This window comes from Hemiscyllium ocellatum, chromosome 43 (assembly GCF_020745735.1).
Source record: "Hemiscyllium ocellatum isolate sHemOce1 chromosome 43, sHemOce1.pat.X.cur, whole genome shotgun sequence".
Taxonomy (NCBI): domain Eukaryota; kingdom Metazoa; phylum Chordata; class Chondrichthyes; order Orectolobiformes; family Hemiscylliidae; genus Hemiscyllium; species Hemiscyllium ocellatum.
In genome coordinates this window covers 33941158-33958004 of record NC_083443.1, presented here as the reverse complement: position 1 = coordinate 33958004, position 16847 = coordinate 33941158, and the positions used below count along the sequence as shown (strand labels likewise).

Below are 16847 nucleotides of genomic sequence, written 5' to 3'. Positions count from 1 at the left end.
TTGTAAAGAAATTTATCTACAGAGGAACCTCAGTTATCCGAATACCGGATTATCCGGCAAGATCGCGAGGTCCTGATGCTTGGCTAAACAATGTTATCCCACATTTGATTAACCGAACAAAATACTGTCTGCCCATGTCCTTTGGATAATCGAAGTTCCTCTGTACTGCCTGATTGATTGACAGAAAAGACAGGAATTATAGTGAAATATTCTTGAAACAACCTATTCAGAGTTACTATTACACATCATTGGAGCAGATAGGTCTTGAATAAGAGCCTCCTTGCTCACAGATAGGGACACTACCACTGCACCACAAGACGACTGCAATGAATGGACTGGTGCCGAGAGGTTCAGAGGGATCATCCTGAGATGCTGATTATAATTTACGTTTCAGCCAACCTATTCAACCTTGCCTATCTTCATGAGACCATCCCTCCATACCCAGGATCATCCCAGTGAACTTTTTCTGGGCTGTCTCCAAAGCCAGTATTATCTTTCATAGAACAGTACAGGCACTTCAACCATCGATATTGTATCAACCTTTTTTTAATCCTTTCTTAAAATCAGACTAACTTACATACTCTTTATTGTACTATCTTCCATGTGCCTATCCAAGAGTCACTTAAATATGTCTAATACATCTGATTCTACTATCACTGCTGACAGTGCATTCCACACACCCATCACTCTGCATAAAGAACCTACCTCTGACATCTCCCCTAAACCTTCCTCCAATCACCTTAAAGTTATGCCCCCTCGTGATAGACATTTCTCCCACGGGAAAAAGTCTCTGGCTATCCATTCTATTTATGCCTCTCATTATCTTGTACACCTCTATCAAGTCACCTCTCATTCAGAATCCTGCTTTTAACCCTGTATTCTGCATTCACATTCAAGTGCATCACTTCACACGTTTCTGCCACTTACTAGCCCAGTTCTGCATCCTGTCAACATCCCTTTGCAACCTACAGCGCCCCCCACGCTACCCACAACTCCATAACTTTCTGTCATCAGCAAACTTCCTAATCCAGCCTTCTGCTACCTCATCCAAGTCATTTATAAAAATCACGAAGAGCAGAGGTCACAGAATAGATCCCTGTGGAATACCACTGGTCACCGAGCTCCAGGCTAAAAACTTACCATCTACCACCACCCTCTGTCTTATGTGGGCCAGCCAATTTTGCATCCAGACTGCCAGATTTCCCTGTACCCCATGCCTCCCTACTTTCTGAATGAACCTACCACGGGGAACCTGATTAAATGCCTTCCTAAAATCCATGTACACCACATCCACTGCTCTACTTTTTTCAGTATATTTTGTGACATCCTCGAAGAACTCAATAAGGTTTGTGAGGCATGACCTGCTTCTCACAAAGCCATGCTGACCATCTCTAATCAAATTATGGTTTTCCAAATAATCATAAATCCTGTCTCTCAGAATCTACTCCAATACTTTGCCCAGCACAGATGTAACACTGACTGGTCTGTAATTCCTAGGATTATCCCTATTCCCTTTCTTGAACAACCTTCCAATCATCTGGCACTACTTCAGTAAGGATGAAAAGATCATCGCCAAAAGTGCAGCAATCTCTTCACTCACTTCCTGTAGTAACCTCGTGTGTATCCTATCTGACCCAAGGGATTTATCTATCCTTATGTTTTTCAAAGTTTTCAGCACATCCTCCTTCATAACATGAGCCTGTTTAAGCATATCAGTCTGTTTCACGCTTGACATCAGAAACGCCAAGTAGTACTCACTACTATCAGTAGTGAGTACTGAAGCAAAGTATTCATTAAGGACCTCCCCTACCTCCTCTGACTTCAGGCACAAGTTCCCTCCACTTTCCCTGACTGGCTCTACCCTCGCTTTGGTCATCCTCTTGTTCCTCACGTAAGTGTAGAACACCTTAGGATTTTCCTTAATCTTACCTGCTAAAGTTTTTTCATGACCCCTTCTAGCTCTCCTAAGTCCATTCTTCAGTTCTTTCCTGGTTACATTGTAACTCTCTAAAGTCCTGTCTGATCCTGACCACTTCAAGTAAGCTTCCTTCTTCCTCTTGACTAGATGTTCCACATCCCTGGTCACCCAAGCTTCTTTCAACCTACCACCCCTTCCTTTTTGTCTCAGTGAGACAAACCTGTCCAGCACTATCAGCAAGTGCTTCCTAAACAACCTCCACATTTCTGTCATGCATTTCCCTGAGAATATGCAGGCACCCCAGTTCCTGCCTAATAGTACTGTAATTCCTCTCCTCTAATTAAATACTTTCCCATACTGTCTGCTCCTATCCCTCTCCATGAATATAGTAAAGGTCAGGGAGTGGTGATCATTATCACTGCACTGTTCTCCCACTGAGAAATTTGACACCTAGCATGGTTTGTTGCCAAGCACCAAATCCAATATGGCGTCCCCTCTCGTCAGCATATCTACATATTGTGTCAGGAATCCTTCCTGGACACATCTGAAAAAAACTGCTCCATTGTACAGGAGCTGGGAGGTCATGTTGCGTCTGTACAGGACATTGGTTAGGCCACTGTTGGAATATTGCGTGCAATTCTGGTCTCCTTCCTATCGGAAAGATGTTGTGAAACTTGAACGGGTTCAGAAAAGATTTACAAGAATGTTGCCAGGGTTGGAGGATCTGAGCTACAGGGAGAGGCTGAACACGCTGGGGCTGTTTTCCCTGGAGCGTCGAAGGCTGAGGGGTGACCTTATAGAGGTTTACAAAATTACAAGGGGCATGGATAGGGTAAATAGGCAAAGTCTTTTCCCTGGGGTCAGGGAATTCGACGTTTCGGGCATAAGCCCTTCGTCAGGAATGAGGAAAGTGTGTCCAGCAGGTTAAGATAAAAGGTAGGGAAGAGGGACTTGGGGGAGGGGCGATGGAGATGTGATAGGTGGAAGGAGGTCAAGGTGAGGGTGATAGGCCGGAGTGGGGTGGGGGCGGAGAGGTCAGGAAGAAGAGTGCCGGTTAGGAAGGTGGTGCTGAGCTTGAGGGATTCAACTGAGACGAGGTGGGGGGAGGGGAAATGAGGAAACTGGAGAAATCGGAGTTCAGATTTCTCCAGTTTCCTCATTTCCCCTCCCCCCACCTCGTCTCAGTCGAATCCCTCGAACTCAGCACCGCCTTCCTAACCTGCAATCTTCTTCCTGACCTCTCCGCCCCCACCCCACTCCGGCCTATCACCCTCACCTTGACCTCCTTCCACCTATCACATCTCCATCGCCCCTCCCCCAAGTCCCTCTTCCCTACCTTTTATCTTAACCTGCTGGACACACTTTCTTCATTCCTGACGAAGGGCTTATGCCCGAAACGTCGAATTTCCTGTTCCTTGGATGCTGCCTGACCTGCTGCGCTTTTCCAGCAACACATTTTCAGCTCTGATCTCCAGCATCTGCAGACCTCACTTTCTCCCTGGGGTCAGGGAGCCTAGAACGAGAGGGCATAGATTTAGGGTGAGAGGGGAAAGATATAAGAGAGGCCTAAGGGGCAACTTTTTCACTCAGAGGGTGGTGCAAGTATGGAATGAGCTGCCAGAGGAAATGGTGGAGGCTCTTACAATTGCAACATTTAAGAGGCATTTGGATGGGTATATGAATTGGAATGGTTTGGAGGGATATGGGCCGGGTGCTGGCAGGTAGGACTAGATTGGGTTGGGATATCTGGTCAGCATGGACAGATTGGACCGAAGGGTCTGTTTCCATGCTCCACATCTCAATGACTTGAGTATCCTTACATATGGATGAGGAAGGACACCACTTTGAGTGGGACAACACATCATCCTAGGACAAGCCAAACAGAGAAACGCATGAGAATTCCTAGAAGCATGGTATTCCAACCAGAACTCTAACAACAAACACATTGATTTGGATTCCATTTACCACCCCCCTGAGAAAAAGAACAAGAAATGGTATCACCATAGGAATTATGTCACCACATGAAATGACATCACCAACCAGAGGAAACGCAAACATATGAACAGAAAACGGGCTACACCACCAGTGCTTCATTCAGAGGCTCACTGATGATGTTACCCAGTATGGTGATGAAATGTCTGAAAATGAACCTTCCAGCTCAGTGAACAAACCCACATCCAGAATTTCAACCTGAGCTACAAAATTTCTCAAAACTCGCTAAGAAATTTGCAGGACGTTGAAATAAAATATTAAAGAGCATTGCCATTGCTTTAATCTCAGAAACTAAGGGTCCAGCTCAAACTGGATTCATCAGCAACACAGCAATGTTCATTTCAAAGTAAATGGACCACCAAGGATTTGTAAGTTTGGAAATGGATCTACACTGTCCTGCAGTATCCTGGTTTGCAGGACTCTGATTTGCTGTGATAACAGCAAATTCCAACCAGAGTTACAGATTGGACTTCTCCATAAACATGTAATCCACTCAAGAATGTTGGCACCAGGGCTGCTAAACAGGAATCTCTCCACCTCAGATGCACTGTAAGACTGAAATAGAAACTGGAGGGCAGCTCTGAGGAGACATTTGGAAAGAAATGTATTTATTGCATCAAAAATTTATGTCCCGTTTACAACAGCACATTGTTTTCCTTTTACAGCAGGCTGCAAAATAATCAGCACAGAAACCCAATCCAGTAAACAGGAATTGGCAGAGACAAAGTTTATCTGAGAGAGGAAGGAGGTGGTTAGGGAAGTGTGCATAAAGATTCCATATCACCACTGCTCATCTCCACTTGTATTAGGTACAATAGCATTTAGGTACTCCTTTTCTCGAAAGAGGCATCAAATCCCAAAGACTCTCAATCTTCAAAGTTTACAACCAGAACGTGAGGCTGATGACACAAGGATTAAATTATGCCATTCATTCTGGGATTTCATGCATTGGTTGGATAATTCTCAGGATTTGAATTTATGATGCAGGCCTGAGGAGGAGATCAGTGACGTTGAAAAGAGCAGCTTGAGATGACTTACTCCCTTCGCTGATCAGGTAATAAAATCCAAAACGCAAAAAAATACTGACATTTTGCAAATGTTTTAAAAACCCACTCCCACCCCCCACCAAAGCCTTTGCTGACAATCAGATACTTTCACCTAGAGTCTGCAAAGGAGTCCAGCAGAGAATTTAATCATTAGAAATGTTAAGCATTCACATAAGTTTGAGTGAATAAGATAGCTTATTTTTCATTCACAAACCTATTGACATTTAAGGACCTAATTAACAGACAGAACGAAAAAAGGCTGTTGTATAACATGAAATGATTATTTCAGGTGTGTATAAAAATAATTTCCAGAAAGTCGAACCATGTTAGCAAAGCCACAAATTGGATTTTGTTCAATTTATTGAGTTGAAAGCTTGTGTATCAGGAGCTTGCTCTTTCATACATCCAACCACACTCAGTGCATTTCTTTTCATCTCCTCATACACAAGGAACACAGCAATACCAGTGTTGAAAAGATAGCTCTCATATAAGATTCTAAATCATATACATTATACTGTACTATTAATTCCTTACATTACATCAGTATTAACAAGTTAGCCACATGCCCATGTTGCCTCTGTGGCAGCTGACAGACAGGACCCTTGTTTACACCCAAGATTGTTGGGCCCATTGGGAAGCATCTCTTGTCGTGTAAACAGCTCGGCCCCACCCAGACCCCATACACCCCAAAGTTTAGCTGAGGAGCTGTCGAATCTCTTTGTGCATGTGGCAGAGAAAGTCCACGTATGAGGCTCCACCATTCACATTCTTATCCTCCATGAGAAAGTGTTTGAAGAGCAGCTCCATTTTGTCATCTTGCTTCACAATCATGAGCTGCAAGAAGAAGTTGACAAATCAGAGGGAAAGAACCTGAATTTCAACAGTGTACCAGCACAAACTGACCATTTCATAAAGCACCTTCGCATTAATGGGTCCATCTTGAAAATCAGTCATCACAATGTGGGGAAAATACAACTACAAAATTCTGCACTCCAGCTCTCCAAGCAATGACAAACAAGTGCGCAAGAGAAAAAGTGTGTCTGTGCGTGCGCACGCGTGTGTGAGAGAGTGAGACACACACACACACACACAGACACAGAGAAAGACAGAGAGAAAAAGAGACAGTGAGGAAGGTTGAGGAGTAAATATAGATCAGGAATCTGGAATAACTCATTGTTTTTCTTTCAAAAGTATCTTAGGATTTTTTACTTGGGTCTAAAAGGACAGACATGGACTAATACATCAGCTAATGCGGCATTCTCTCATCATAACCCTAAAGTGTTAACTTTCAAATCTGACTTATTCTTATGGTTTTTGAAGGGAATAACAACTTTAATCACTCTTAAGGGTTCTATTAATACACTGTCCTTGACAATGTTATACAATAGCTCCAGCTCTCAGATAGAGAGACTCTAAATGGACAATGAGTTTGCAATGCACCATGTGAAATGGATCACAGTCAATCCACCTGATTAATTGGGATCACAAGAAGGTCAGCCAGCAGTCTTTGAGTACTGAAAGCACTTTCAGAATGGCTCCCTCCCTGACATTTCACATTCGTTAATGTATCTTTGGGAATTCAGCAATGAGTAACCAACCAACTGATTCAGTGAAGCCTGTCCACCATCGACAAGGCACAAATTAGAAGTGTGATAGCGTACTCCCCACTTGCCTGGATGAGTGCAGTTCCAAGAACACTCAAGAACCTTGGCACAATCCAGGACAAAACAGCAGTTTGATTGGTATCACATCCACAAACATCCACTCTCCATCCACCACCAATGCTCAGTAGTAACTGTGTATACCAGCTACAAGATTTCAGAAATTCACCAAGGGTCCTTAGTCAACACCTTCCAAACCCACAAATGCTACCATCTGGAAGGAAAGGACAACTAGGGGTGGGCAATACATTCTGGCCCAAGCTAGCAATGCTCACATCCAGTGAATAAACTTTTAAAAAAAAGCTTTGCACATCCTGTGCTGTCTCCTATAGTGATTATATTTATATTTGAAGTGTTTTGTCATGCTGTTATAATGTCTCAAATACATTAATACACATCATAAAATCTAATGAAAACCAGCAAGGTATGCTGTACAATTGAGCAAGGACAGGGTCACCTTGAGGGAGCTGATGTCAGCTTCTGATGTGAACTGTACCTGGCAGAGACAGAGCTGCTCGTCATCATGTTACATCTGCTTACCCCCAGCTGACACTAGGGACAGCAGGAGGCAGCCCATGTGTTGCTTTGCAAGAGAAAGCAAGAGGTGACTGTGCTCTGAACTGGAAGACTGATATTCCTACAGCAAGTTGTAAATGGCAGGCTGCAAAGTAGTTCTTGCACCTGGAAGCTGAGTAGTACAAAACATGACACATTTTGTGTCACCTCGCCCTTTAGATTCAATCCCTCATTGTTTATCCAGTTATTCAAATCATAATGACTGGGGACAAATTAAAAAGAATACATCACTACAGTAAGCAATGGATTAATAAGGTATTGTTAATTATAAAATGCTGGATTTCATTTACCTTCATAAACCTGGGTCTCTGAGCACGTATCATATCAACCATGGATCGTAATTTTTTGGAGCAAGGATTATCCAGCATTGGTAGAGCAGTCTGACAAACAAAAAGCCAAAAATCAAAACAACCCACATCTACTCAAACAGCACTTCTATTTTTACTGAACTCAATTGAGAAATTCATAACACCATATTTATTTGTAACAGGATTTCTTTTCAATTAGTTTGTACATCTATTAAAATGAATGAATAAATAAATTTTATTCTTCAGCATTCACATATTTAACATTATTCACAACCTAAATTCAAACTGTTGACAATACAGCTGCAATGAATGTCACATCAGTTTAAATGCACATCGTTTCTAAAGGCATATTGTAAATCTGGACTTGGCTCTGAATTTAGTTCCAAAGTTAGTTCATACCCTTACGTTATCATAACAAACTAGGATCAGTTAACTCTCAACAAAAGCGGAGCTACTTCAAATCAATGCTCTGCTTGTGCAAATGACATCCAAAATACAGCTGCATTATTATAAACATCCGCAGTAATAAAGAAATAAACCAGTTTGCTTCCTTCCAAACCTGAGAAAGCTCATTTTTTACTTGTGTATCTGCCAATAACAAACTCCAAGTTAGAAGTGTAAAGTTCACAATATATTGCAAAAGCCTTGACACCCTGGACAGGCTTCGTCATCATAGAAAATGTTCCACAGTCAAAGCCAGTCCAGAGTTCATATATGAGTCAAATTTCTCACAATACCAGTCCATAATTCATAGCAGTTAAATTTCTCAACTCGAAATTTGCTCTTGTATCAATGCTTCAGATTCCCATAACTCAAACCAAGACCATTCAACACAGTATTAAGCAAAAGCACACCTACAAGAATAAGATAGATATGATTCACTTTCATCTGAAACTCACCATTGCAGAATCAATCTGTCCAAATGACTGCACGTTAAAGATACTCTGGATGAGGTCGTGCTGTGTATTCATTCCAACCCAAATGAAAAGGTTCAATCCATTCTCCAACAGGTAGATACCACCCTTCGATAATCGCTCCTCTGAGCAACGAATGGCCACTGGGAAGTCATCACTATCCACATCCATTTTGTGCTGAGAGGACAAAGGCAATATTACAGTCACAAAAAGATATTTTTTAAAAAAAAGATTATGAGTATTAATTTTATCAGCCAAACATTTCTATCATTTGCCCACAATGATTTTATCATTGAATAGACTGAGGTGGATACTCATTTAGTTCCTGTTGCCTATACACAAGAAAAAACAACTTGCATTTTTTTGAAAACACTTTTCAGGAACTCAGAGCATTTGGCTGTAACTGACTTCCATGAAGTACTTCTGAAGTGCAGTCACTCATGAATACATGAAACATAGCAGCCAACTTGCGCACACAAACCCAGCAATTGTTCTTAAAGTAGAGTTAATGGAGAATAAAGATTGGACGTAATAATGGGAGAACCAATTTTCACTTTGCTGCTCTCTGAAGAATGCCTTGCAACCTTTTACGTCCAATTGGGGGCAAATAACCTCAGTTTAACATCTCCACCAGTGCAGCACTCCCCGAATGCAACACTCTAGATTGACACTGTAAAGTGTCCTAAGTTTCTCTGTGTAAAATGCTCACGTTGTAGAATCACGTTCTATTCTTATCCAAGTCACTTGCTCCCAGCAAGATAGAATGGAAAACAGAAAAGGATGCAACTGCATGCTCAGCATCTGTCAAAGACAAAGCAGTTTTGGGTAGTTTGCTATTCATCAGAAAGCAGAGGTTGAATTTGAGAACACTCAGGATCAAATAAGGCTAATTTAGACCAGGTTACCACTGCAATACCTCCAATTCTGAACTGAAACTGAATTATGACATTCAAACCTGGAGCAGACACACTTCCCTCAACATGTCACAATTTACGCAGGGTGGCCCAACTCTGCTGGCCATTCTCACACTTTTCCTATGGGTACAGCAACTGGAGCTGCCTGCTCGAAATGACTAACATGAAATTTAACAAAAATATTCCTGGAGTATTTTCTACACATCGAGGTCATCAAATCTTAACATCACATGCTGAGAGATGACCTTCAAAATTTCAACTTCCTTTACTGTAGTTTTTAGACTGACAGAATAGACATTTATGCCACACTCCTCACAACCATCAGATGTCTCAAAGTGCTTGATATGCAATGAAGACAATGCTGCAATGCAAGAACAGCTCATTAATTGCTTACTCACCACAGGTAAAAGCCTAGGATAGAAGAACACATTGGTTTCTGCTACATCCATAGATGTGACAAGTTGACGGATATAGGCACGATCATCAGTGGAGATCTCAGTTCCAGGCTGCAGGACATCACTCTTCAATACACAGTTCAGGTACACAGGCAGCAGCTTCATGCACTCAGGCAGGATCAGCTAGGAGAAAGATGCAGCAAGTGAAAAAAACAACAATGTCAAAGCTCAGTGAAGGTTCACCAGAGTGAAGCCGGGGGCAGGGGGGGGGGGGGGAGAGAGAGAAAAGGAGGAGAGGAGGCACTGGAAATAAGACTGAAAATGTGTTGCTGGTTAAAGCACAGCAGGTTAGGCAGCATCCAAGGAACAGGAAATTCGACGTTTCTGGCCCGAAACGTCGAATTTCCTGTTCCTTGGATGCTGCCTGACCTGCTGTGCTTTAACCAGCAACACATTTTCAGCTCTGATCTCCAGCATCTGCAGTCCTCACCTTTTACTAGAAATAAGACAACAAGTGGGTCACGAGTGTCAAGAATTTTGGGGGGGCTTTTTGGGCAGCCAAGTAGTCATATGACCAAAGTTTCAACAGTTGAGAAGGAATATCTGAGTGAATGATGAAATTACTTCCATTGGTTACTAAGGTGGTCATGAGTATATGGACGTTTACCATAGCCACAAGACCTTTTTTTGAAATATTGAATCCCTTCTGTGTGGAAACAAGCCCTTTGGCCCAACAAGTCCATACCGACCCTCCAAGGATCAACCTACCCAGACACATTCCCCTACTCTATTGCTCTACATTCTACCCATGACTAATGCACCAAACCTCCACATCCCGATATCGTGGGCCATTTAACATGATAATTCACCTAACCTGCACATCTTTGGATTGTGGCAGGAAACCGGAGCACCCAGAGGAAACCCACGCAGACACAGGGAGAATGTGCAAACTCCACACAGAGAGTCGCCCAAGGCTGGAATCAAACCCGGGTCCCTGGCGCTGCGAGGCAGCAGTGCTAAATGCTGAGCCACTGTGCTGCCTCCACTTAAAATGTGTATGGGTGACAATCCAAAATTCTTTGCCTTGCACTGAGCAGGATTAGGATGGAAGGAACAGAATGTTTAGATCCTGTACTAGCTAGCAATTATTCATAGCTACAAAATCTGAGGAACAAGTTAGGGGACAATTAGTTTACTCAAGGAATTCACAAAGCAGCAACTATATTTGAAGCATCAAATGCAGCATTTGAGTCATCCTGAGACACTGCATAAATACAAGCTCCTTATTTCTCTGAAGGACAGATTTGCAATTATGTAGCATTTTTCACCTCAGCACACTGCGTTTTGCTGATATAACACTTGAAATGTAGTCACTGAAGCCATAAAATGAAACGTAGCAACCAATCTGCAAAAGGACAATGTAACTACACACAGGGAATGGCTGGAATAGGAGATTCTCTGCCAATCACTGCTGCAGCAAAATCCACAAAATCTTTACAAAGAGAAAGCTAACACACAAATTTGAAGCTGAAGTAGACCATTCAGCCCATCCAATCTGTTCTGCTGTTGTAAAAGATCATGGCTGATGCGTGTGTTTTGAATTCCACATTCCCATCTACCCTCTGCCTTAAAAAGTCTGTCTGGTGTGTTCCAAAGTCTCTCATTCTTAAAAAAATAATTCCCCTGATTCCAGCCTGAAAAGGGAAACCCCTCAATTTGAGAGCAGCGCTCCTTAGTTCTGGACTGACTCTCAAGAAGAAACATTGCATCTACTTTGGTCGAGACCATGCAGGATCATTAAATATAATCAAATCCCCTCTCACTCTAAATTTGTATAAACTAGCCCAGTTTGTCTAACCTATAAGACAACTTGCTCATTCCAGTTATCAATTAGTAAATCTTCCCTGAACTGTCCCCAATATATTTATGTCCTTCCCTAAAAGGAGACTAAAACAGCACAGTATTCAAGTTCCGTTTTCACCGATGGTCTATATAACTGCAGTATGGCATCCTATTCAGGGAATACGAAAGGTTAAATTGCAATATATTTCTCATCCATAACAAGATGTTTTGGACAAGTAGTGTCCCTATAATAGACAAGTCAATGAATATTGCTAAGTAATGGCTGGAGAATAAATTAGCAACCGCTGCTCCTAGGTGTCAGTGTAATTCACATTTCAACCTAACGAAATCTATTCCAGTCTTTCTCCGACTGCAACCCCACTCCCAAGAATAGATATGTGAAACATGAAAGGTAGTCACTCTTCATATTACATTTAGTCTCAATTACTAAATCATATGCAAACTTGTTATTTTACAAAGAGCACAAACAAACATTTAATAATAGTCAACGACACATCTTACATCAAATCAACTCAACACCCTCTCAAATCAACTTTCAAACACGGATAGTAACTGAATTAATAAGAATTTCAATGGTAATGCTGCAAACATTTTTTGATTCTCAACTTATAAACACAGGCAATAAACTTTGCAATCAGGCAGCTTTCAACCTCCAAAATCACTTTCCTTGATGGCATTACTTCGGTTTTAGCAACAGTAACTCATCAAAACCTACGTGGCATGAGCAGCCAAATATATAAGAACTTGCCATATTTAGTGATTTTCATTATCTTAAATCATGGTAAATAAGTGCAATTATAGTTATAACATAGGAAACAAATTTGCACGTAGCAAGGTCTCATGAAAACCAAATACAGCATCTGTTTCTGATTTAAGAGTAAATATTTATCAGAATAGCGGGGAGAACTCCCCTCACATTGCCCTGGGATTGGTTTTAGTCACTTAGGGCAGATGGGTTAAAATCTAATTCAAAAGACAGCCGTTTAGTTAAGTTCTGGATTAGTGGTGCTGGAAGAGCACAGCAGTTCAGGCAGCATCCAAGGAGCAGCGAAATCGACATTTCGGGCAAAAGCCCTTCAGCTCCTTGGATGCTGCCTGAACTGCTGTGCTCTTCCAGCACCACTAATCCAGAATCTGGTTTCCAGCATCTGCAGTCATTGTTTTTACCTCTTTAGCCATTTAGTCAATGCAACCATCAATATGCTAATAAGGCTTCAGCCTAGATGATGTGCTCAAGTCCCTGGAGTGATGACTTGAACTGTAATCTTCTGAATCTGAGGTGAGTGCGCTATCACTGAACTAAGGCTAAATAACTAACAAAGATATTTATTTTTAGGTGTTTCTTCAAAGAATCTGCAGCAAATATCACGAACTCAACGGATACAAGTTCCTCAGCAAAAAAAAACTTAGGTTAACTGAAGCTAGAATATGATCTCATTTAAAATGGAAGACATCTTTTTGACACAACGGATCTAAATTGTGAGAATGGAATCCTGCAGCCTCATCTGCTTGTTTCACTTCTTATAACTCGTGTTAGCATCCAGTATTCCCAGTACAGAGAGCTGTAAATGAGAAATAGCCTTATAAAGGCTTGATCTGACACAGATAGCAGCTGAGGAGCCAAATGGATGCCCAATGGGTTTGAGGAAGCTTAATGCATATGGCACATGGGTGATTTTCACTTTACGTAAATTATGTAATGCAATAGCCCCCTTGCCTTCTCTTACTGCAATTGAACACTTGTTCTTTTGGTTCACTGCCAATGTAATAGCTTCCACTTTGTATTCTACAGTATCTGCCACCAACTGGTTCAGTCAACTGAGACCTGTACACAAACCTGCTCTCTGTCCAAGTATCTAGGGGACCTAGATAAGATTTAAATTCAATATTTTCACAAATTTTAAATTACTAATTGAGGACTTAACCGAGGACTCAAATGCTCCCCAGCATTAGTCCACAGACTATTCCACTCTCTCCATGTAACATCAAGAAATAGCTAAAGCTACAAGATACTACATCAGCTATGGGTCCTGACAATATTCCAGCAATAATACTGAGAAAGCTTGGTGATGAGTTAGCAATTGGTTCTATTTATGATCAGAGATCACAAGCACAGAGCAGGAACAGAGAGATCAGATTCTCAAGCACTACTCAATCGGTTTTCGTTCCTTACCAAGAGTAGCCAATTTGTGCTTAAGCTCAGATGAGATTTGCTAAACGAAACTAAACACAGTAACTTGCTAATGATGCTACTTGCCTACCTGTCCAGCTGATGATGGACTCGCACAATTCTTACGGTAACACGCGAGAATCTGAGCAGACTGGTTAATTAGGTTATCGCGCACAGTCTTTGTGGGATTGCTCAGTACGCCACGATATGCTGCAAAGAGATGAGAAAATAGCTTTACAGTGTTAAATCAACAGTAATATAAGATGCAGTGGACTAAACGTGAAATAAATGACTTACAAACCTCACATTAATTCTATTGTCAAATTACAACACTTACACCCAAGTCTTAAACCTAAAGAACACCCCTATGGTACAAGGGCAATATGTTTTTTTAACATGGTTGCATTGATGTTACAACTCTCCAGAGTTTTCAGCAGTAAAATATCAATCTTCTGGAAGCTGTTATAAGTAAACTTGCCTTGACTTTGAATACTGTTTTCATAACTAATAAATTTAAAGAGATGGAACAAAGATGGTTTTGATGGAGCAGTACACCTTTAGGTTATTCACCACTCCAAACAACTGTTAATCAGAGCTATTAATCTACAGCACGGGGACTTGAGCAGTTCAAAGCAGCTGCTCACAACCACCACCACCTTCTCAAGGGCAACTAGGGATGGACAGTAAGAAATACTGACCAGTCAGCAATGCCCACACCCCACGAGTTATGACAAACTAATCTACAAGAACTCTGATTTCAAATCTAACGCTGATCATCTGTGTGCCTCCTGTGTAGCTGTAAACCTTATATGCCTTGCTCTAAGCACCCTTGTATGTTATGACCTGCTTGCGTAGCTCGCAAAGCAAATGTTTTCACTGTATTTAGGTACATGTGACAACAATAAATCAAATCAACACCAAAAATGCCTTTTCTGTAAATTTATCCTTTTTTTCTTAAAAGAGATAGTATCTGTGCATTATATAGGATAAAAATACTGTCTTTTTGCAATGAAAATTAAACCACACAAAAAAAGTTTACAATTACCAAAATCATCTTATGAATTACCTTAAACAAAAGGTAACTCAAATATTGTCATCTCCAGTTTTTAATATAATTCTTTTGTTTAAGTTAATGCAAAGTTCCATCCAGTGGAGCATTAATATATACAGATGAATTATGACACTGCTGGCTTTGATATTAAGATGAATTGTGAAGCTTTCATTGAAGTATCAAAAGACCCATCACTGACATTTTGTGTGCAACTCAGGCATCTTCAGACAATGACTGCATCTGACACTGGCTTTGTTCAATGGAATATGAGCTTGAATTAAAGGTAGTAATCTAAAACCTGCTAAATAGTAATGGCTGGAGATCAGGATGAAAAAGCGATATTATTTTTCCCCACCTCAAATTATATAGTATTTCAGAAATGTTCAGCATAGTCAGAGAAGATGACCTGCTTTGAGGTGCTTGATAAAAATCTAAATTGACCTCAATTCAGGAAGTAGTCTAATTTTGTTTGTGATTATAGGCCAAGTGACTGACAATTAGTTGAAACCAGATACTGGATCCTGAGCCCTGGATTTTGATGATTAGTCTCTACAGTAAACTGCAGTATTGCTTTGCACCATCTACTTCCCGTCCTGAAACTGTCAGTTGGAGGCTAAATTCTATGTCACCGTTGTTAAGTTGTGATTTGAGTGTATTTTGGCAAATTCATAAAACTGCAGAAGTCAGCGCCATTCCCAATCACATTTTCTGGCAAGAATATCCACACTGCCCAACTATTTTATCCTTGATCCTGACTAAACTGAGGAATCCTGACTGACTGACCTTCCTGTCCTCCACCCACTGAGTTTCATGTCTATATCGTAAACACCAGTTCATTGTGATGAGCTAACTTATACATTTTTCTTCCCAGTACTTGCTGCAATGGCACTGAGCCAGGTTCAATGGCCTCTACATTAGGACAATTTCTGCAATAAAAACCTGGTGAAATTCTGGAAGCAGCTTACCTAGTTTCACAAAGTAGTTGATAAGTGTGTCAGTCTCACAGTTTCGGTAAAGGTCAGCAAGCTGAGTACAACAATTAAGAGATAAGTTGTGTATACGTAACCTTCTCTGTCCACTGCAACTGGTATACAGCAGAGCACACTGTGGAGGGGGGTGGGGAATGAAAGAAAGAGAGAATAGCTCATTTATCAAATGCATTGGTGCAGCACAAAAATAGAAGTTGACACTTGCTTCAGCTTCTCAAAGGGAGTCCAATTGAAAAGTTGTTCGAGAACTGTTCAGGGAACATGCTTTAGTACAAAACATTCAACATTCGCACAAATACCATCACAAAATAAGCACCGAATACAACTGACGTTCACTGTCTCAATGGATGTCAAACTAATTAATGCATTTTTCAAAAGACCATTAAATAAAAAAAACAAACAAATAAACACTAAAGAACTTCAGAAAGAAAATCAGAAATTACTGGGAAAATTCAGGTCTGGCATCATCTTGGAGAGAAAACAGTTAATGTAACGAGTTTTAAAGAATGGTCACTGGGTCCAAAACCTCACCTCGGCTTTCTTTCCGAAGATGCTGCCAGACCTGCTGAGCTTTTCCAGTAATTTCTGTTTTTATATTAGGTAAATACCCATAGCAGGAAGAGAATAGCAGAGTGGGACTAATCACATAGCCTTTTTCAAACCATCAGCACAGATACAATGGGCCGAATAGCCTCCTTCCATGCTCAACAACGAGGAGATTAACAAATTTTGACCAAATCGATTATCATGGCAAAATGTTTCAGTAATCTAATACATCTGAAATTCAAAAACTAAGTTAGTTGACTTGTTCTGGTTTTGTGAATCTATTTGCTCACAAACTAGTTTAACGATGAAGGAATTGAGTGGTTTGGATTTTCAGCAGATCCAAACATACATCCATGCACTCAACAAAGCAAATAAACAAACCAATAACAGGACAAGGCCAAGGATTTTATGCACAATCTGTCCGGTTCCCGGTCAGAGTGTAGCTTGTGCACTGCGTTCAGGTCGGGTCACAAAAACAGGGAGACAATCAGGTCCTCAGGAAGC

At 41.1% G+C, this 16847-nt stretch overlaps 1 protein-coding gene across 2 annotated transcripts in view; it reads right to left on the bottom strand.

The window, feature by feature from the left end:
* Positions 1–4497: 4497 nt before the first annotated feature.
* Positions 4498–16847, bottom strand: part of LOC132834890 (protein transport protein Sec24C-like) — a 70966-nt gene continuing 58616 nt past the window's right edge. For both annotated transcript variants that reach the window (XM_060853970.1, XM_060853971.1), the window contains 6 exons: positions 15774–15912; positions 13849–13967; positions 9728–9907; positions 8401–8592; positions 7484–7573; positions 4498–5790 (listed from right to left, as the gene is read on the bottom strand). In XM_060853970.1, the coding sequence (XP_060709953.1) occupies positions 5650–5790; positions 7484–7573; positions 8401–8592; positions 9728–9907; positions 13849–13967; positions 15774–15912 (861 nt within the window). In that variant the 3' untranslated portion in view covers positions 4498–5649. The remainder of the gene's footprint in view (positions 5791–7483; positions 7574–8400; positions 8593–9727; positions 9908–13848; positions 13968–15773; positions 15913–16847) is intronic.